Raw genomic sequence first — 22,492 nt, 5'->3', positions numbered from 1 at the left:
GATTGTGTTTCAAAGCACTTTGGTAAATGGGTAGTTTAGCGCTTGAACAGCATTTTCCCGCCATAAGCATGAAGTTCTAGAGATGGGCAAAGTCCTCAGACTCAACCGTAAAACCCTGATTGGCCACAAGAGTCTACTAACATAATCCAAGTGAGAATCTCAGGTGTTATATAGCCTCCTCCTGCATAACCATTTGATATAGTTTCCATAAGAAAAAGCATTCCAGCTCAGGATGGCAGAAACAGATTTCCATTTACCACAAAGCCAAAGTGAGCTTTTCTTACGGCAAAAGTAAAAGGAAGTGAAGTGGGAAGAGATGCTGGCTTAGCCAGAAAGAGCCCTGATACAGCAGGTGCAGGTTTTGCAGGGAGCATAGGATGGGACAAAAACTACTGGGTACCAGTAATGATAACTTGAAATGCCTCTCTGTTAATACATAACACAGGTTCTGCAATTGTTTAGTTCAAACACCTGTCTTAAGTGTTCTAAATTAGGAAGTAAAAGACAGTTGCTTAAGGGGAGTCTGCAAAGGGAGGGATTTCTGATTTAAGGGTCATAAACCAATGAGCAAAGGAGGGCTTGTGTTCACCTATGATAACACTCTTGATTTCTATTCTTCCATTCCTCGACTGACCCAATTATTGATGCTAATTAAATTCTAACTCTCAGGTTTACAGTGTATGTTTAAAACTGGGAGCAGGGAGAAGAATCTAGATTGTAAGCTTCTGCAAGGCTAGGATGTCCTACTCATTTCTATATCCAGTCCCCTGGGTGCTCAATTCATAATTAGTCAATAAAACATATAATTTAAGGAAGGGCTTTAATTTTTTCAACCTAGCTGCAAAACATGTTGGCTCTAGAGTCACACTTCTCAGATTCACATCATTTTTTCCACTGTGGGTGCAGGACCAGGGGCTTCCTCCCTGGACTTCCAGTTTTCTGCTCTGAAAAAAGGGTGGTGACAGTACCTACCTCACAGGGTCGCCGTGGGCACTGAATGCACTTATGTTTCGAAACACATAGAACTGTGTCTGCCACATAGTAAGCCTTAGATAAATCTGAACTGTTATTTTTGCATTGCTTGGCTAATTGCCCTACCTTTTGTACCCGAATTAGTTTCTCAGAGAATCTGGTAAACATTAAAGTTGGTTGACATAATGAGTTGAATTGTGGTTCCCAAAGGACATGTCTACTTAGAACTTAAGAATGTGACCTCATTTTGAATAAGAGTCTATTGCAGATGTCATTAAGACAGGGATGTTGAGATGAGATCATCCTGGATTAGGATGAGCCCTAAATTCAAAGACAAGTGTCCTCATCAGACAAGACAGAAAAGAAGAAGACAAAGAGAGACAAGGACAAAAGCCACATGAAAATGTAGGCAGGGACTGGAGGCATGCTGCAACCAACCAAGGAACACCGGAAGCCACCAGAGCCCAGCAGGGGCAAGGATGGGTTCTCCTCCAGAGCCTTCAGAGGGAGCATGACTCTGCCAGCATCGTGATTTTGGACCTTTGGCCTCTAGAGCTGGGAGAGAATACATTTCTGTCGGTTTAAGCCACTAAATTTGTGGTATGCTGTTGTCGCAGCCCTAGGAAATTAATACAGTTGGTGTAGTTTGGAAGAACCAAAATTTGGTGAGGAAAATGAGCCCAGATATGAATGGGTATTTATTACGAGTTCTCCTTTTCTCGAATCTCATACTGCAGGGAAACGTCTCTGTAGGAAGGCAAAAGCACTGACTTCTGGGACTGGAATGTTCAAGCCATTCTGTCCCATCCGCCTCCAGCCAAGAACATTTCTGCTGGGAATCTTGAAAACATTCTGCATTTTCCCACAGGAATGAAGGAGAAGTACTCAATGTGTAGTAAGGCACTAGACAGACTTAGTCAGTATCTGGTCCCAAATGAATGGGCAGGAAACACAGCTCTCAGTCCTTGTCCCACACTGGTCCCCACTGCCTTCCTGATCCCCACCTGTGGAGGTCATATAGGTCATTAAACAAAGACACCAAGTTAAGAAAAGATAACTGGTTGCGAAGAGACCAACATAACTGTATATTTCTTCTAACTCTATGGGTTCTTGCAATTATATCTATGAAACAGATTTCCTTTTTAAGTGAAAAATGCATCCAGGTCATCTGTAAGATCCTTCTGAGACTTTGGGATTTTAAAGGAATCCTCAAGAGAGAGTCATGAGAGTGATGTTGTCAAGCCCACGGATACCAACAGAAACTGTTTTCATTTCTTTCCCTCTCTTCTAACTCCTAGAAAAAAATCTAGCAAACAGAGCAGCTACTGTCAGAAAGAGGTGACTTTTCTGGAGCAAAGGCATTAGACAAGATGACACACGCTGACAGGTTCAGTTAAGAGTGGATGTTCTGCCAATCAGAAGATAATTTCTGTGGGGTTGCAATGTCACAAAGTATTTCAAAGACAGGTCACAATTGCTCCATGTGTCATCTTCTAAAGTGAAGGTCAAAAGAAAGGAGAGGTGGGTGGAAGCAGAGAAAGGAAGAACAAGGAGACCCGTGTGCAGACAAATCAACCACATCCAGGCAGGTCTGGCTTCATATTTTCTGACAGTTCCCAGGGAACCTGTGTAATTACTTGCTTTGTTGACATCCGAGGCTCTCACCTCACATGTAAGCACTTCATTAATTTGTAAGTCCTTTCTAACTTGTGAAAGTCACTTCTTACCTGACTCAGTCAAGGTTTTCTTTTCTTCCCTTACTTGGTAATTTATTCAGTTTATTTCCAGCAAGGAAAGGGTTAGAGAGAAGAGGTAAGTGAGGGAGGCCAGAGGAGGAAGCAGCACACAGTACTCTGGATCCCAGAGTTCTCTGAAGCAGACTTCACTGATTGAAGAGAAGTACCGAACATCGAAAACACTCATAACCAAATAGGAAGAAAAAAATTCTGAAGACAGATGGATTAAAAGGATGTGTGTGATTGTCATTTGCTTTTTCCCATTAGGAAAGAAAATACAGAGAGAGAATGAGAGAAAGCAAGAGACAGAGAGAGACTGAGATCCTCATGGAACACACAGGGAAATAATATGAGTGTCTATTTGAAACATTTAAATGTTTAATTTCTCTACTCTCCATCCAAGAGCTTTTCTGAGGAAAGGATACATTTTTAGCATTCAAAAATAAGATAGTATAGGTGCACATGGTCAATCCACAATCCTTCATAAACGAATGACTTCTAATCCACAAGGCAATTTTTAAATAAAGAAACTGGCGAGTATAAAAGCTGGGCAGTTTACGAAAATATGCTCCACTTAAAAAGGAAAACCTGCCATCCTTCCTGCGCAGGAATGTCAAGTTGGCTGTTACGGCTTGGACAACGGCAAGTATTGAGCACACATAATCCCACGGAGGAGCTGCTCACTGATGACTGCTGATGTTCCCTCGTTCAATCTGATTGTCACTTGCCCAGGAACCAAGGGATGGTGAAAGGCTAGGAGGTTACAGTAGGAGAGCAAGAAAGCTTCAACCTATGTTAGGATAAGTGTTCTCGTCGTCCCTAAGATTCTTTCCTAGCAATTATCCTGTTCCTGCAGTTTGCCCTGTCCTAAAGCAGGCAGTAAGGCGCTTGGCTGCATGTGTTTCAGATCTGCAGGCTACTCCCTACATGGAAAAAGTGATAGGAGGGAGAGTATAGAGGTTATTTGAGATCAGAGGTTTGGCTGGGCACAGAAGCAAGATAAGAGGAGTCAATGGACATGAAGAGTCTATATAAACACACACACACACTCCTTCTAAGCATTATCATCCTATGAAATATTTGAACAGCTGGCCTGTCCACAAACACATACTAAAAAAGAAAATAAAGAAATATACCCTAGGAGGTGATCTCTTATCAAAAGTACATATATCTTGCTAATCAGAAACCACTCTTCAATTCTGATATTTGGAAAACTAGGTGGCCACATTAAATAATGATGAAGAGTAAACCATTTGTAAAAAAAAAAAAAAAAGAAATCAAAGCACACACACAAATCACCCCAGGCACCATTCCATATTCTGACATATTACTGTATACAATACCGTTTTGTGGTCCTGCATTTTACATTGTTCTGAACCTTCACCAGACTTTTTTTTTCCTTCTCATGAGACTATTAATCCTAAAAGCCAGGAGATTTGTCTGCTCTTCCAGTCACCATGACCTGTTTTTGTACTTTGGAAAAGGCAAAGAGACCAACCCTGTCTTGAGTGGGAATCATTTTTGGAATAATGGTGGGTGGTTGTTCACATCTGGATTAGGTATAAAACATAACATTACGATGATGAACGCCACACAGCCTCATCTGCATATAAATAGACCTAATCAGAAATGCAAATTGCAATCAGGAGAAATTTTTAAAGGCTGTGATAGCTGTGTGATTGTGCGGATAAGGAAAGGTTAACACTTGTTTTGTCAAAGTGGTTAAACAGCTCCCAGCGAGCCCAGAGCTTTCCTTTGAAAGAGAACTGTGAACGGCACTAATCTCTCAACCTGCAACCTGGCTGGGAAGGAGCTCTCTGATAGCTTCTCCAGCTGGCTGATCATCAGCAGGATTCTGATGAAAGACAAACAGCCAGACCTCTAGTACAAACCCTTAATGAATACATCCAATAGAAAATATACTGGCATTTAAACACACTCCAAACAGACCCCTCTTCCAGCACAATTTTCCATTAAGACAGGAATTAAGGGATGGAGAGACGGTTATATGACTGATGTAACATTTAAAAAAATATATGTTTTAATGCTGGTCTGAGTGGATACAAAAATATGATACACATTTTTTGTCCCCGAATTTTCCTGAATAAAAAAAAAGATTTAAACTGATATATACATATACACACACACACATATATATGTATATAAAATTATATAACTAAAAACAAAACACAGTATTTAGACAGATTACTTAATCCAAATTGCATTTGTGGTCTTCTCATGCAAAGCACCAAAAATGAACATCTCAAAAATTAGAGTACATACTGAAAATATGCAATTGTTATGACAAAGTCCCATTATTCCTTAGGATATGTTGTCTTTCAGGAATGCCCTCTTTCCCCTGTCCTCTGTTTTCCCCCCTAACAGAAATACTGTACATTTCACAGTCAGGCTTTCACAGATTTGGAGAGAAATTGTTTACGAACTATTATCCCCGTTACAGCTGCTTTCACAAAGAACTTACAAGCCAAGAGCACCATCTTGTGTCCTACCTTGGAATCTTAAAGAGCGTTTTCACAGGATGCATGTCAAAGAGGGGAGGGTCTCCATCCCCCAGTTCAATAGCTGTAATCCCCAAGGACCAGACGTCACAGCGTGCGTCATAGGAAGAGTCATACTGTTGCTCACAAGCAATAACCTATCAGACAAAAGCAGGACATTCATTACACATCAACCCCTCAGATGTCCTAAAAGGCCCTTGGTGGATCTTAGCCCCTTCTCAGTTCCCTTGGCTATGCTGATATAGATGTGTAATAACAAGATGTGTGTTTTCAAGGCCTTATTTGTATGTGATTGAGTGTCATCTGATATATTCATTAACTTTCTAAAATACGTCTGTTCAGTTTAATAAACATACATTGAAACCCCCTAGGTGCCAAGAACAGTGCAAGAGGAGGTCCAGGGTGAATACCTCACTGCACATGCCCTGACATCCTTTAAGGAAAAGCTTCGTCTGCATCCTTCACCTCATTACCAGCAGCTGAATTCAATAATGAAGACCACTTGTTCTCAAAGATGTTTGTCTCCTGCACAAAATCCCCAGGAGTAACTAACTGGGCAGAAAGATGTTAGAAGGCTGATATAGTTAACATAAAATAGAAACCACTCCTTCAATTCCCTTTTTCTAGGAACTTCTGCCCCTTCTTCAAACCCCAACAACTGGTTTATACACCAGTAGCATCTGCCACTTCAGTTATTGGCCTGCCTGGGTACAAGAGCAGCAGAGCCAGAAAATGCCCCTGGGCTCGTCATTGCTTAGGGGAGCATGGGCCCTGGTAGGGAAATCTCTTTCTGTCAACTTTTTGAGCCAGACAGAAAAAGCCCTTCCGCTCAGACTCCGGCGGCCATCACAGCGTGGTTTTGAGAAGGGGTGAGCTGGAGGACGTGGAGGAACGGGTGCCCCTGGAGGACCTGAAATCTGCCTCCATGACCAAGGATGGCCTACGGCTAGGGACAGGTAGGAAACTGAGTGTCTGATGATGTGCTGGTCTGGACAGCTTATGAGGAAGATAGGCAAGGGGGTGGGGGGCTGCGTGATGGGCCTTCCCACCCGCTTAGGCCATAAGGAGGTCTCTGGATTTGACTCTGAGTGAAATGGGCCCGCTGGGGAGCAGGGGAGCCACAGACCTGGGTCACCTGTTAGCAGCACTCTGACTGCGGCACCGAGGGCGCACTAAAATGGAACGTGAGTAGGAGCAGCAAAACCGGTTTAAAATGCTACTGCAGGAATCCAAACTAGAGTCGGCGAGAAATAATCAGGTTCTAATTATATAATTTTAAAGGCAGAGCCAATCCGATTTGCTGACTAGGGCTTATAAGGAAAAAGAGTTGAAGAAGCATCCGGAGTTTTTGATCTGGGCAATTTCAGAATGGAATTGGTATTTAAAGAAGGGGGAGACCATGGGGAAAGCAGATTTGGGTTGAAAAGCAGGATTTCCATTTGGGACATATTAAGTTTGAGATGCCTATGAAGACTTCAAATAGAGACATCATTTTAACCAGCTAAGACTCATCCTGGACTTCTGACTGTAGAGAATCCTGACCTAGAGAACAAATGTGTATTGTTTTAAGCCACTAAATGTGTGCTATTGTTATGACAGGGACAGAAAACTAGTAAACCTGCTCTCTGCCAGGCCCAGTGAATTGGACTTGCAAAGCCAGGCGAATGCACCGACGCCCTTGCCAGAGACCTGGTGCCCTTCCTCCCATAATTGCCCTCTGCCCTCTCTTCTGGTTTCTGAACTGAAGAATGTTTCTCTGTGTATTTTCCTCCTTGGGTCTGATCCCCCACAATCCGATGAGTAGACTATCCTCTTTTTTGTAGTAGACTACAAAATCTCCTGGCATGCTTTTAACATTATTTTCAAACATGCATTCAAACTAAAGTTCAAACAATCCCAATATCAGAAGCAGAGACCATTTCATTGTCCCTGAAGGGCTCACTTCCATCACCCCAATCAGGTGAGAAACTATGCTATTTTTAAACAAAAAAAGGCTATATGGAACCTTCCCTTTCAGAAATGACATTTCCAAACATGTGGGACAAATATAATTTTAGACCTATCAATCAGGAAATAGTTGACCATTTTTATACATTCTTGTTAGGGGAAGAGAAATAAGACTCTATCCTTCCCCAGCAAGAGCTACGTTGAACTGAAATTTAAATTGAACCTACAATAATTAAATGGCAAACCATGACAACTATAAATATCCTAAGACAATGCATACTACTATGTCCAATAAAGGATACAGGCACCAAATGCTTGGGATATATGAGGGAGACCACTGTAGGCTAAGTAAGACAATGAAAGTACCATGGTCCACAACTTCCAGGAAGAAATTCAAATCAACTTCTAGCCATTTTAGATGGGACACAGAAGGCAATTCCAAGAACCTGTCCAAGTGCAGAATGATATCCTAAGGTTTCTCAAGTGCTGTCATAAAATATTCAAAACATTTATCTGGTTTCAACTTCTCTTTACAGACAGATACTATCTTCAGCTCAGTCTGATTAATAGAAAAGTACCCTTTGGCCAAGTTCTCTTCCCAAAACTCAACCTTGTACTGTGACCAAAAAAAAAAAAAAAAAAAAAAATTTAAGCTCAGTCTTCCAAAGAAGTTTATGGAAAATTTCCCTAGTAAAATAATTTACAAAAAAGTATTGAATACCTAGGAGCCAGGCAAAGTATTAGGCCCTAGGAAGAGAAAGCCAAATACACACTTAATTTAATCCTCATAATTATTCTACAAGATAGGTGCTATCATCACCGTTTGTAGGTGTAGAAATTGAGGTATTGAATGGTTAAATAGCCCACCCAGAGCTCACTGTTAGTTATTGTCAAGGACAGAATTTTAACCCTAGCAGAGAAGATACAAGTAAACATATCATAATATGATAAGTACTGGCACTCATATTTTGACCAAACTAACTAGGTTTTTTTTAGTTTTGTCACCTAAACTCCATCTTCTCAGAGGGAGTCTCTCTTGCAGGATTGGTCCTTATCAGGAGTAACCATGTGGGATGGGATTTAAAGAGCACTGTAAGAGAATGCATAGAAGGTCAACACATCCTGGAACTGGATTCCCTGTCAATTTATCACCAAAGTCTACAACAACTTTTTTAGGGGAAAAAGGGACCTCATTCTCCTGAGCTCAGCATTCTCCTTTTCTTTAGGTAAAATAAAGCTGAGTTAAAAATGAATAGATGGCTGATTGGTCTTTGGGTCCCTTGGGTCTTTCGGTCGCATGAGAAGGGGGCCTCTCAAAGAGCTCTCTAAACCAGTTGTTATGATGCTCCACTGAGGAGAGACAGTGATGGCGGTAAGGTAGTGCACTGCCCTGGGACCACATCTCCCATGTTCTGTAAGTCATATTAAAGGGATGGAGAGGCAGGTTTAGATGATGCTGACACAGGTCCAGGACCCAAAATACCTCTTCTCTCACACCCTTCCAACTCACCTCGACCACCCCAAGGAGCAGCCATGTCCAAGGCAAATATACATTCTTCTTTACCTTGAGCCTTTGCTTCTGTCATAGGAGTATAAATGATGTTGGTGTCAGCAGAATAAATGGAAATGATAAAATAGGTGTGTGAGAGAGTTCAAGGGAAAACTTGCAGGTCTTGGAGAAGGATTTAATATGGGAAGTGAGGAAAAGGGATTCACCGAGGAAGACGGATATGTTGATATTGGGTAACCAGGGGAACAAGGGTGCCATTTACAAAAGCAGAGAAGTTGGGAGAAGCCAGTTTGAAGGCAGTATAACAGGTTCAAACTGGGGCTGAGCTCTACTCCTAACCAAGTATAGAAAAAAAAAAATCCCTGGTGCTCTCAGAATCCCACTTTCCCCCCTGCCCCACATGTAGGTGCACTAAGAAAAGCTAAATTCCATTAAGATCAGAAACAGAATATATTAAGGGCAATAACCAAATAGTGACATGTTTTCAGTGACTACATAGAGTTTTATATTACAGTAAATGTATCTGACATTTCAGAACTTTATAGATTTTAATCTTCCTATTGTTGGTTGCCAACACCATTAGTCAAAATTTGCAGTTTTAATACACAGATATAAGTACCAGAAGCAGATACCAGGTTGTACATTAGGGCTTTAACAAATTGGTATATTTATCTTAATCCAGTGTTGTGCATAGAAAACCTAATAATTTGTGGCCCTCATCAGGGAAGCTGTGTTGAAAAACCTTTAGATTGGAATCAGAAAGTCTGAACTCCATTATTTACCAGCTGGATGCCTAAGCAAGTCCCTTGAAAACTCTGAGCTGAGGCTTCTTTGGTTATAGGAACCCCACCATCTAGATCTGTAACATGGCAAGGTGGGAATGGATGATCTCTACTATCCCTTCCAGCTCTAATATTCTTTGACTTCAAGATTCCCAGATAAGTACTTCCAGGGTTGTCTCTCAAAGGGAAAGGCTAACCTCTGCATGCAAATTAGCTGAGTAAACAGATGATTCTGGGTGTGAAGGGGAGGGCTAGAACCTTGAGGGGATCTTATTCCTAATATTTTGTAGAAGTCCTTAAGGTCCATGAAAAGATGCCAGTTGCTGTGATGACGCCTCCATGAAGGAAGATGCGCTTCCACCAAAGAGCGGATTGTTCAGATGCTGGCTAATGGAGCACGGCCAGGTTCCTCCCTTGAAATGTGAATTTATTGCTTTTCTAGTACACTTAGACTACACTGCTGCTTATTTTAGGAAAACTAAAAGCACTAATGCTTAGATTATCAGCGATATCTATGCACAAGCAGCTTCAGTGCCCCATGCTAATAGCTATTTTACCCAGAGGTGGGCTTGAGGCTCCCAAATGTCATTGCCACCTTAGCCACCCAAAAGTTCCCTTTCTGGAGGGGAATGAGGACAATAAATTTTTACTAGCAGTTTAGCTCTACTGTTCTTTAGAACAAAGTCAACGTTTTTGCTTGTGAGTGCAACTCTTTAGCCTTCTCCAGGGCAATGAGTTCCAGAGTTCCAAACTCTCAATTGGCCCAGTCACTCCTTCCTGCTTCACAGAGGGAGCACGGCTCCTCCCCCTTCCAGGAGGAGTTTATCTGGTGACACCCACCAACAGCCTGATAACACAACTGCTTTGACACATACCATCTCCTCATCCACCCTTGGTCTTGGTCAGATGAGTCCTGTGGAGGACAACTGACCCTTTCCTCAGCCACCAGCTGGGGAATGGCAGAAAGAAAAAAAAAAACAACAACTGTCAGTAGCTCTTCTATAGTGAAAAGACTTGCATCTCTGGCTGGTATGAGAAAATTCCCAGAGCCAGGTGTCTTCATTTTGGTTGTGCCACCCCCTCAGGATAACATTAGCAAATTACTTAACCTTACTGCCCCTCTTCTTCCCACGCAAACTGAGCAACCCCTTTCTCGTGGGCCTTGTCTGATGCACTGCTTGTGATAACCCTGGTTACGAGCTTTTTCTATGGCACCAAAATGTCAGTAGTAGATAACAATGGGTCACTGATGTATGGGTACTATCTATTTTTTACTTACTACTTTGAAACTTTTTGCATTTTCTAAAATGTCCACAGGGAACATGAATTATTTGTACAACAAAAAGAGCAAATTTTGTCTGTGTTTTGTCTCAAAAATGTAAATAAGTATTGAAAAGTTTGCCTTAACTTTCAAGGGTGTATTTCCTTCCTCTGGGTTATTTGTTTCCTGTTGAGATTTTTCATCAACAAGTTGGCAGGTTAAAGGTGGTGTCTTCATTATAAAATTAGGTTCCCATGAGATCCACACATGAAGAATTAAAGAAATTCCCTTTCCAACTACATCCCTTCCTGCTGTAAGCACAAACCTGGGACAGAACTTTCATTTTCTTGGGCCACCAGGATCCCATGAAATGCCCCATGATTACAGTGACACTTCAGCCCAGACCAAGAGCAGGGCTTATTGATAAAGCTCCCAAGATATGGGTGAGATTCATTCTCTCTCTGTTGCTGAAGGACTTGGGCTATAAGAGCCTGAGAGAATAGTCTCTCCTCATCTCAAGATCTTTATTATTCAAAAAGAACATCTTTATTAGGCTGGATATAAAAGGGATTTTAAAAAATAGTCAGCATATGTTCTCTGGCATGCAGAAAACCTGGGTCTCTCTAACAAGATATTTAACTGAAACTATTTATCAAATTATATATCCAAGAACCACTGAGCTGAAATCTCTTTCAATAACATGATTTTAATCAATACTTCAAGCAAATAATATAATAGCACCATCTACCATAAGGAAAAAATGTTTTGCTCTTATAAAAATAATTTATCAAACTTAAAAAACATTATATGTTATTCAGACTATTTCATTTTCCACTAATATTTTAAAATATCATTAAAAATACAATAGGATAGCCTTATATATTCTGATCCCTCAGCATATTAGAATTGATCCTGTGATCCAAAATAACCAAAGGCCAAGATGAAAATTTCACTCAAGTACACAGGCAAAATGCTGTTATATCAAGAGCTAAATTCAGCTTTAAAAAGAGGATAGGCAAGTTGATGTGAAGCTATTAATCCTTGGCTGACCTTGAGCCCAAAAATGCAGTCCAGACTGGCAAATAAGATGGGCTGAAAGGTAGGAAGGCAACTGGGATTCTTAATTTTGTTTAAGCAATTCGTGCGGCATAATTGATGTTATTGATGATAAAGATTTCTAAAATAGAACTTCTCTGGAATTAGAAATGGCCGTTATAAATATTCCAATGGCAAGTATTATTATTCATCAGTTTTCTATACAAACATCTTAAAAGTGTTACAAGCTGAAATACTGAATAAACAAATAAAGTATTTTCCTTTGGATGAAACCCAACCTCAAGGGAGGATGTATTTAAAATTTGGTTTTTTGCAAAGGGATGTGGACTAAATGAACTGAAAGTGATGGGGGTTTTCTGTTTTGATTGTTTCATAAAACTCAACTTAAGGCTAAAATTGAATCTATATGTTATCATCAGATCACCAGAAGTCATTTAAATTATACATTATTACATTCATAAAGGTCTTTAATTAAAATATGGTGCTCTACACACTTTTCTCAGGATTGTAATATTCAACTTAGGCATTTAGAGAAAGAAAACAAGCTTCAAATGTAAAGAACAGGGTAGGCTTCCACCACCAACTCCCCGCCATATGGCTACTGGAGGGCGGAGAGGGACTGGAACTGGCCGTGAGGTCAGCACACACACTGAGTTTTGCACTTAGATTCCCTGAAGTCCTGGGAACATGTCATTTATACTTAATCATATGGTAAGCTTTGTTCTCAAGCTCAGGACCAACACCTACAGAACTCCCGGTGGAAAGGTAAATAAATCAACGTGCCCAAATTTCTGTATCTGTCCCTAGTACTCAAAGAACTCTGAAGAAGCACATTTACTTGGAGACCCAGGATAATCCCACTGCTCCTTCCTGCCCCAGCAGCTTCCCCACACCAGAGATGGATGCGGGAAGGGATTTTAGGGCTCACTGACTCAACTCCCTTATTTCACAGAGGAGGAAACTGAGGTCCTGGGAGGGAGTTGACTTGTTTAGAGTCACACAGCTGGTATGTGGCCAACTCAGAAGCAAGCCCGGTGGTTCCCACACTGCCCTCCTGAATGAGGCATCTCCTGGAAATTCAGTTTTTTGTTTTTGTTATGTTTCATTTGACTTTCAATATTACATTAGTTTCAGGTGTCCAGTATAGTGGTTAGACATTTATATAATTTACAAGGTGACCCCTCCAGTAAGTCTAGCACCCACCTGGCGTCATATGTAGTTATTACAATATTATGGACTCTCTTCCCTATGCTGTACTTTACATCCCCGTAACTATTCTGTAACTGCTGATTTGTACTTCTTCATCGGTTCACCTTTTTCACCCAGCCCCCCAAACCTCCTCCCATCTTGCAGCCGTCAGTTTTTGTTCTCTGTATCTATAAAAGTTTGTTTCTATTTTATTTATTTTGTTTTTTAGATTCCACATATAAGAGAAATCGTATGGTATTTGTCTTTCCCTGTCTGACTTATTTCACGTAGCATAATACTCTCTAGGTCCATCAATGTTGTATCAAATGGTAAGATTTCATTCTTTTTTATGGCCAAGTAATATTCCATTGTATATATGTACCACATTTTCTTTATCCATTCATTCTAATAAATGGGCACTTAGATTTCTTGCATATCTTAGCTATTGTAAATAATGTTGCAATGAACATCAGGATTCATATATCTTGTTGAATTAGTGTTTTGAATTTCTTTAGATCAATATCCAAAAGCAGAACTTCTGGATCATAAGTTCTATTTCTTTCTTTCTTTCTTTTTTTTTTTTTTGAGGAACCTCCATACTGTTTTCCATAGTAGCTGCACTAACACTCAGAATTCTTATACTACAATGAATGCTAAGCCATTGCTAAAGAGATTTTGTGTTGCATAAGCCATGGCCACAGTAAATTCCATACCATGAGCATGTGAACAGCTTCCATTTTAAGCAGATAGACTCCTGCCACCTCTCACTTCCTCCATCCCCCCATTCTCCTTTCTTTGCTACTCCTTTCTTTGCCAACGAGTGTTCTGCTTCTGTCATAGCACAGTTAAGGGAAGAGTGAGTAGGAGTTCTCCAATTGTTAGGGCAGGTATTATTACTACAGATTAGGAAACGTTTAGAAAGGTTAAAAAACTTGTCATAAGTCACACAGCTCATAGGTAACAGAAATGAGGCATAAGCCCACCATAAGAAACTAATTAGGGAAAAAAGTTTTCGCCTTCACAATACATTTTTTTAAAAAAAGAAAATAGCAAATTGAACAGAATATTGAAAAGTTCCCACATGGCCATACCCCTTCATCTGCAAGTAGTCTCTGGATTCTGTCCTCTCTCAGGCTGATGTCACCATGCAAACCAGGATATGCCCTTGGAAATGTCATACATTCCTATCAGCGAGTAATTTCCTTTAACTTTCCAGAACAAAAGCAGGTGTGGAAAAAACCTGGGACATAACAGAGCACTATGAATTCTAGCCTGGCCACCCCCTCCTGCTCCTGCTCCACCCCCACCCCAAGGCTCCTCTGGGCTCCCGTTCCTCATGCTGACTGCCCACCTCCTTCTGTTTTCTTCTGACAGCTCAGGAGCCATCCGTCAGAAGATGGCCCAGCAAGTGCAGAGTGTGGCCTGGGTGTGAATTCCCTTTCCTGGGCCCAGCCCCTGTGCCCTGGGCAGGGCAGTGGAGGCACTGGTGGTGGAGTGGCCATCAGGTAAAGTGGGACTCAGAGCCCGGGAAGAGCCGAGGCTGGCTCTGACGTCCCTTCCACAAACATTTCTGCCCTGTGGGGACAGCGCCGGTCCTTCCTCTGATGGATGAAGAAGGGGAAAGAGCAGGTGCCTTGACCTTTCTCATTGCCCCTGAGACAAGTGGGAGGACAACTGGGAAAGTTCCAAATGCTCACGGAGGCCATTATTTTGACACTTCTTGCTTAATACCAAGCGGGGGTGGGAGAATATAAGTCCTCTGCTCTGGGCCTCACGTGGCCTGCACATCTGGGAGCTTCAACCCTCAGATGGTGTCCTATATTTAGTCCCTCCGGGAGGAGGGTGATGACATGTCACCGCCACCTCCAGGGCCAGCCTCCCACCTCCACACTGACATATGACATGTGACTCAACTTCCCCACAGGGTTCCAGCTGAGGGGGGAGCTATCACTGAAAAAGAGGTTAAAAGCTAGGGCTGTACCCAGTCATTTCACCTTTGCCCTGGGCCCTCCACCCACCAGGACCCTAAGCTCCTGGGCTGTGCTTCAGGGCCCTCGTAGGCAGAACCACTGTGGGAAAGCAGGCAGGGTAGCTCCGATAGGAGAAAGGGGGGAATCCCTCCGTTTCTTAGAGGCTAACACAGGAGGCTGCAGGGCACTAATGAGCACAAATGGCTACAGAAGCTCAGAGATGAACGTCTTGGGGAAAATCACACATGTTTTTTGGACAATCATCTAAGATTCTAAATCCCTTACCCAAATCTCCTGATTTGAACCAAAGCTGGCCTGTCTCACAGGGATGTGACTGGCAGAGGGAGTCCCAAGAATCCACAGACTTTTAAAACAGAGTCAAGTTAAAAAAAATAAAACACCCTAAAAGTCTCACTAGTGTCATCGCTTCACCCCTCTTGAGAGCTGGGGGAGCACCTGCCTTCACTATCCGAGGAACATCAGAGCCACAGAATGTGAGAGCCGGAAGAGGCTTTTTCCCTTGCAACCTGTAAATGTTCTCTGAAAAACAGAAGCGACATTGGGGACAGAGACTACCAGAGTCAAACTCTCTTACAGATGAGAACAGGTTAGGGTGGGGTAGGGTTCGGGCAATATGTGCCACCATTTTTTAAAGCAAGGTACTATGGGTACTGTGCCAAACACTTTCAGTACATCATTTCATTTTGTCCTTTGAGGCAGCTTTTTTTTCCCTTCTCATTTTACTTCTTTCAACTTCTCCCTATCTTACTACTCAGAGACATTCAGTAACTTGCCTTTGGTTAGTTGGATATGAAGTTATCTGTAATTTGCTCCCAGGTCTGACCACAAAATTTGTGCTCTTAACTTTTCTACCAAAATTGAAGCCATATTAAAATAAACTAACTACAACCACTTTTTAAAAACAAGTGGCAGAAATAAAACTAAAGTCTAAATCTCCTAAATTCTTTTCTAAAGAACTTTATTTTATTTTTCTAGATCCCTCCTTTGGGCACTAATTACACTGACTTCTAGTGTTACATTGAAATAGTATATTTTCTTCTACACATATGAGGAAGCATAAATCTTATTAAAAAATAATTTAAGCCCTGGTTGGTGTGGCTCAGTGGATTGGGTGCTGGCCTGCTAACCAAAAGCTGGCCAGTTCAAGTCAGGGTACAAGCCTGGGTTTCAGGCCGGGTATGCAAGAGAGAAGAGGCACACCTCTTGATCGATCACATCTCGATGTTTCTCTCCCTCTCTCCCTCCCTTCTCCCTATCTCTAAAAAACAAATAAAATCTTTTAAAATATAGTAATTTAAAAATTGGGAAAAAAAACAATTTATATCTTACCTGCTACACTGGAGGTCACAAACAGTTTGCTCTAGTATATGGCTGAGAGGGAGGATTTTGAAGCTGAATATCTGGGTTCAAAACCTGGTGTCATCACCTAATAAGTTGTCCAAGGATAAGAAGAGTGATTTCTGTGACTTATTTACCTTACCTAAAACATTGGACTATTAATAGAATAGCACTGACTCCATGGGGTTGTTGTGAGTATTATAAATGAATTAATTCAAATAAAGCACTGAGGGCTTGGCACATAGTAGGTGCTCAGCAAATGCTTACTCTTAGTTGGGAACCAAATCTACAGCTAGAACTTAGGGAAGAAAATGGTAATGATGACAATAATAATATTTTAGCTCTGTAGTCTTTTATGGCTTTCTCAGCCCTTTGACACAAAATATCTCGCTTGTCATCTCTAGTCCTGGCAGTGCCAAAGGAAATACCATTACTGCATCATTTATCTAGGAACGCCATCATTAATGAAGGCAAGAGTGGTTGCAAAAAGCCTGCACTGATGTGAGCTGGTTGTTATGGCAACCGTCTCCTGTCAAGGACCCTTTGCCAGGCAGAGAGACACCCATTTTGGGAGCTGTCACAGCACATCTGTTTCTCTGTTCAGCTGATTAGCTCTTGTGTGCAACAATGAGCAGATGGAAATAAAAATGAAAAAATAAATTTAAAAAAAGCAAATGTTTTATCCACAAGTTTGCTTTCTAATAAAGAAACAGACCTTTGGCTGTTTTAAGGATCAAGTAAACTAGTTCCTTAATATAGGGGCTGCTTCTCTCATTGGTGGGATTGCAAAGCGTAGTCAACCTATAAATTATAGGTGCTAGGTCCCTTCATGTATGTCTTTTAAAACGAAGTGTCTCATACTCCAACTTCAGAGTATTCTTCCAGCACGTCTCCACATGCCTTTGCTGTATGAACTGTCTCAGCACGCAGTTTCCACACTGAACAGCACATTTGAACACATAAAAGCAAAAGAGTATGAAGCCAGTGGGCCAGGAAACCTGAATTCTGGCACCCAGTGTGCTCTGAACCCGCATGGAATGTATCCACTCCTTGTCTTAGTTTCTTTGCCCATAAAATGTGACCAGCGTTCTCACGCTCTCTTGAAGAGCAAAACGGTTCTAGAACTTACTAGGTACGTGAATTCAGTCATAGTAGTTCCTACACCTCTTTGGCCCTCCCTTTCCTCAGTGATAAAATGGAGCAAATAAATATACTCTAGAGAGCCGTTGTGAGAATAAAATAAAATGATGGATTTAGAAAACGCCTTTCCCAGCTCCTGGTGCATGAGCTGGCTTAGCAGGCACAATATTTCAACTCTCTGACAATCAGCTGGCTCAAGCACTGGGGCTGGTCCTTGAGTTTCTCTGCTCGCCAGACTTTATCCCTGTAGTTACTAGACCATTAAAGGCCTAGGGTGTCCCCAGGAAGGAGATGTGCACCTCTGTGGCTGAGGAGCACTTCTGAACAGCAGCCATTTACTATCCAGAATGGAAGTATGTCAATATGTGACACTCAGTTTGGACACACCAGTGCAATCTGCTAACTTTAGGGCATAGTTTAGCACAGTCTCCAAATGTTCTCAATAAAAACAATAATGACAACTTTGGTTCCTTGATCCTTATGATACATGTGATGCTGGGAAAAGATCAAATACCCCTACCCTTGCCATCAACAAAAATAAACATAAATTCACCTTTTATCTCTTTTTGCTGAAGACCAGCATGTTACCTGGCATGTGTTTGATGCAAACACTTGCTAAGCAATACCAATATTGGCACTGGGCATGGGTTGTTTTGAAAATCCCTTAGTTCAGTGAGTCACACCATATAGATTTCTTTCACTGTTACCCACCTACCTACCCACTTAATGTCCCTGGGCACTTAGCCTAGCAGAGGCTTGGATTCCGTATTTATAAAATCAATGTAATTATGCCTACCTGACATCTTCACAGGTAGACGTGAGTACTTAAAAAATAATATAAAAAGTGTTATGCAAATACAAGGCACTATTATTCATATTATTTATTATAAGAAAATGGGTGTCAGGGGAAAATGGAGGAGAAACGAAACAATAAACATGGCTAATGGGAAGACTGTATACATATCTAGGTTTAAGATACAGGCTGAAGTCACAAGCCAGGAGACCAGAAACTCAATGTAAACAGAAGGTTGAGGCAAGTAACCTGGGTCAAACATCTCAGGAGATAATCAAAAATACCAAAGAACAGGTAGGACAGAACAAAATTCTCAAAGTGTTGAGACCCCACATGGAAGTCAATTTGTTATGACTGGTACATCCAGAAAGAACTGTTTATGCCTCAGACACCTGAGGCTGAGAGAGAACAATGTGTACGTGTGTGAGAGACAGGCAAGGCTGAGCTCTCTCACCAAGCTAGCACGTGTAACGCAGACCTGCAGGTTCCGAATGACTGACAACCTTGGAAAATTGAATTACTCACTATGGAGTATGGTTGCTAAGTATTTGGAGAGTTGTTACAGGTTGAATTGTGTCCTCCAAAAAGAGATACATTCAAGTGCTAAGCCCTAGGACCTCAGAACTGGACTTATTTGGAAACAGGGTTGTTGCAGATGTGTTTAGTTAAGATCAGATCATACTGGTGCAGGGTGGACCCCTAATCTAAAACAGCAGGTGTCCTTTAAGAAGACAACCATGTGAAGGCAGAGACTCAAAGGAGGAAGGCGTGTGACTAGAAAGGCAGATATTGCAGATTTGCTGCTGCAAGCCAAAAGACACCAAAAATTGCCAGAAAACTGCCAGGAGCTAGAGAGAGGCCAGGAAGGACTCTAGAAACTTTAGAGGGAGCATGCCCTGCTGACACCGTAACATCAGGCTTCTAGCCTCTAGAACTGAGGTAATAAATTTCAGTGGTTTTAAGCCACCCAGTTTGTGCTTTGTTATGGCAGTCCTAGGAAACTAGCACAGATCGGACAAGGCTTTGTTCTTAGGACAGGAGGAGAGCCTATTTAAACGTCTTCGCAGGCCACGGGAACAGCCCATAGAAGTAAGGGGGGCATCTGATTGTACCATGGGCACTTTCACTGGTGGTGGTTGCAATGCTGGAGCCACTACTGCCCCTCAGGTATTCACAGGCAATGTGGGCCTAACTGCCCCGTCAGTCCTTGACCACGAAGGCATGCAGCTTGCCGGGGTCATGGCCATGGAAATTAGGAACCTGGGTTTTTGATGGTTTACCAGGCTGCTGAATCAATAAATTCTGCAACCACCTATCTCTACACTTACATGAGAAATTAATTTCCTATCATTTCAGTGATTTTGCTCGGTAATCTGTTACATACATAGTTTCTATGTTGCACACTTTCCTTTCCCTCTTAAAATAATCTTCCATGAGTCACAGTACACTATTGACATACTGAGTCTGTAAAAAATTGTACTGATCTTGATTTTTACATTAACCTTTTTACTATGCTAGGCAACTCCCACACAGAGTACTAGACGAACCCCTCGAATTTTTCTTCTCTTACATTGCTGAGTTGATACCGCTTTAAGTCAGAATTTTTCAACTTTAGTAGTGTCTGAATGAGGCAGGGAGAGGAAATAAGTGGAGAATGTTAACAATATGAGAGTCAATTCAAGCTGCAGCTTCGAGCTGCCCCAGTGAACTGTGCATTTGGACTGCTCGTCAACATTTGATTGTGTGGTATGGTCACAATCCATTAGCTACCTGGGTTGCAGTGCAGCCTATTTGAATTAAACATTGCAGTTACTCAAGCTGGTGAAATAAAAATGGAAATAAAAATGGGAAAAGAATAATTTGATTCAATATCTCAAAAATAAAATAGGATCAAGGATCTTGCAGCTGCTTTTTCCAAATAAAAGCCCTGGTTGCCTGCAATGGTTTTATTCCCCTGGCGTTGGCATTGCATGCACTGCTGTCATGGTTAATCTAGATGCCACTTATTCATACAAACAGAAATGAAAGTGTATTAAGATCAATATGCTGTGCAGTCAATCATATTGAAGAGAAGCGGAGTTGGCCACCCCAAATATGCCTTTTGGGATATTGCTTTTACGTTGCCTGTTAAGAATCTAAAGACTCAGAAAGAAACTTTGACCTTCCCCCTAACTGCCTAAAAGGCATTAAGATAGACACCCTGCTCCAGCAAAGGATATGTCCTCATAGATAACTATAGTTTAATCTGAACTAGGTAGACAGGGAGGAACCTAGCAAAGCCCATTTGTTCAAAATCTTCTGTGTCCCATTGTGATTCCGAGAATACCAGCTTCCTGTCAATTAGAAGAGGAACACCATCTTCCCTGTTATGCCAACCCAAATTTGAGTTGAGGGCTCTCAGTTATGCTTTCCTTTAATAATGATTAAAATTTACAGAGAAATTTGCTAATGCCAATCATTGTACAGCCATCCTCAAACTAGGAAATTCATCTTCTTCTTTGTTTTTTTTGTTTGTTTGTTTTACCAATGTATTCATTCACTTAACAGATGTTTACTGAGCACCTACTCTGTACCAAGCACCATACTGAGAGCTGGGCATCCTACATCCCTGCCAGAGCTTAGAGTCCAGCTGGGAGACCTGCCTGCCAACAATCACAGTAGAATGGTCATGGTGGGCTACTGGGTGGTGTGAAGGAGCCTCACTGTCCTCCGGGGACTAGGGAAGGTTTCCTGGGGGAAGAGGCATTTCAGCTGACACTTAAAGGCTGAGGAGGAATGTTCCAGTGTCTTCAGGGTCTCTCTAGGCAATGTCACATACATGAGAGGGTTTAAGGGAATCACACATGAGAACAAATTTGGAGAATTACTTGTTGTTCATTACTGTTGATTCATTAAGCACAAGTAAATTAGAAAAAAATAACCTGAAATCAAGCCAGACAGCTAGATAAGGGTTGGAACTCGGGGCTTTGTTCATCATCCAAAGCAGTTTTTACTTTGTCCTGTGGTGTTTCTCAAGTTCACAAGATTCCCTATAAAATTTTTTGTTTTCTTTTTGTTTCAATGATAATTTTATTAATAATAATAAAATGGGAGGAATAGTGGCAAAAACATTTTCTAGATCATCTGGATATCCACTTGCCACATAATTTCAGTGACCATATTTATGTTCATTATTAAGCTGGCACCAAGCCAGAGGTGTACCAGTTAGAGGCCAAAAGGAGATGCTATTTGCACAGAGAGATCACCCTCGCTAAAACAGAGGAAAGTGGTGGGAAAACTGGGTCTCGACATGGCACGTGGTAGTAAGTATGACAAAATAACTTAACATGGTGCGTTCTTTCATGCTCTGAAATGTAGCCACAATGCAGAGGACTGAGTTTCACAAAACAATATCATTTGTCTCAGTAAATTGAAGGTGCTCACTTGAATGTTATCAGCTTTGTAGTTTTTTCCATACTACATTTTTTCTTTTTGTTTTATAGTTCTATAATCATAAGTGATTAGGAGTTTATTTCTAGTTTTAAGTTTTTTAAAACCTATTTAAGACACTTTTCTTTTTTTGAGAAAGGGGAAGGGAGGGAGAAAGAGAAGGAGAGAAACATTAATGTGAGAGAGAAATATCGATTGCCTGCCTTCTGCCAGCACCCCAACCAGGGACAAAGTGCAGAGCCTGAAATCCAGGCGTGTGCCCTGATCAGGAATTGAACCAGTGACCTTTTGCTTTGCGGGACGATGTTCAACTCACTGAGCCTTGCCGGCCGAAGCTATTTAAGAAACATTTAAGATTTGGGTAAGCACTGGAATCTGTAGGGTTTTTCTTTTTCTCTAAAATGGGCCTGTCCATTATCAAAGTATGAAAGAGAGGGCCATAGGTGACAGGAAGCCAATGGAGAAATTTGAGCAGATTTGTGCAAATCAGTTGCTGTGTAGGAGATTGCATTGGTAGTCACACCAAAGAAGGGCAAGTGTGGGGACAGAGTGGAGATGGAAATGAGACAGGATAGTGAGAAGCTAGGAAAATTCCTGGGCAAGTGGAATGGGGAGACTGAGAACAGAAAATTAAACAAGGCTAAACAGTTTGAGCAACTCACAGCCAGATGGTGAGTTGCAAGAACTTATCTCCCCTAACCAAGGACACCTGAGAGTGAGTGGTTTCTACCTCGCTTCCCTAACCAAAGAACATATAGCTTATATCTCCCTTGTCTGAGAGAGAGAGAACAGAAACCCAGTTAATGTCATTTGTGCCAGTTAAGCCCAAG

The 22,492-nt window shown here is 41.5% G+C and overlaps 1 protein-coding gene across 1 annotated transcript in view; it reads right to left on the bottom strand.

Moving 5' to 3' along the window:
• MYO3B (myosin IIIB) overlaps positions 1-22,492 on the bottom strand; it is a 389,700-nt gene that overhangs the window by 350,059 nt on the left and 17,149 nt on the right. Inside the window, exon 6 of the mRNA XM_054562662.1 lies at positions 5,219-5,364. Coding sequence (XP_054418637.1) covers positions 5,219-5,364 — 146 coding nt within the window. The remainder of the gene's footprint in view (positions 1-5,218; positions 5,365-22,492) is intronic.

This window comes from Pteronotus mesoamericanus, unplaced genomic scaffold (genome assembly GCF_021234165.1).
Source record: "Pteronotus mesoamericanus isolate MK-2021 breed Mesoamerican mustached bat unplaced genomic scaffold, CSHL_Meso_final scaffold_651, whole genome shotgun sequence".
Taxonomy (NCBI): domain Eukaryota; kingdom Metazoa; phylum Chordata; class Mammalia; order Chiroptera; family Mormoopidae; genus Pteronotus; species Pteronotus mesoamericanus.
This window is presented reverse-complemented; position numbering and strand designations above follow the sequence as displayed.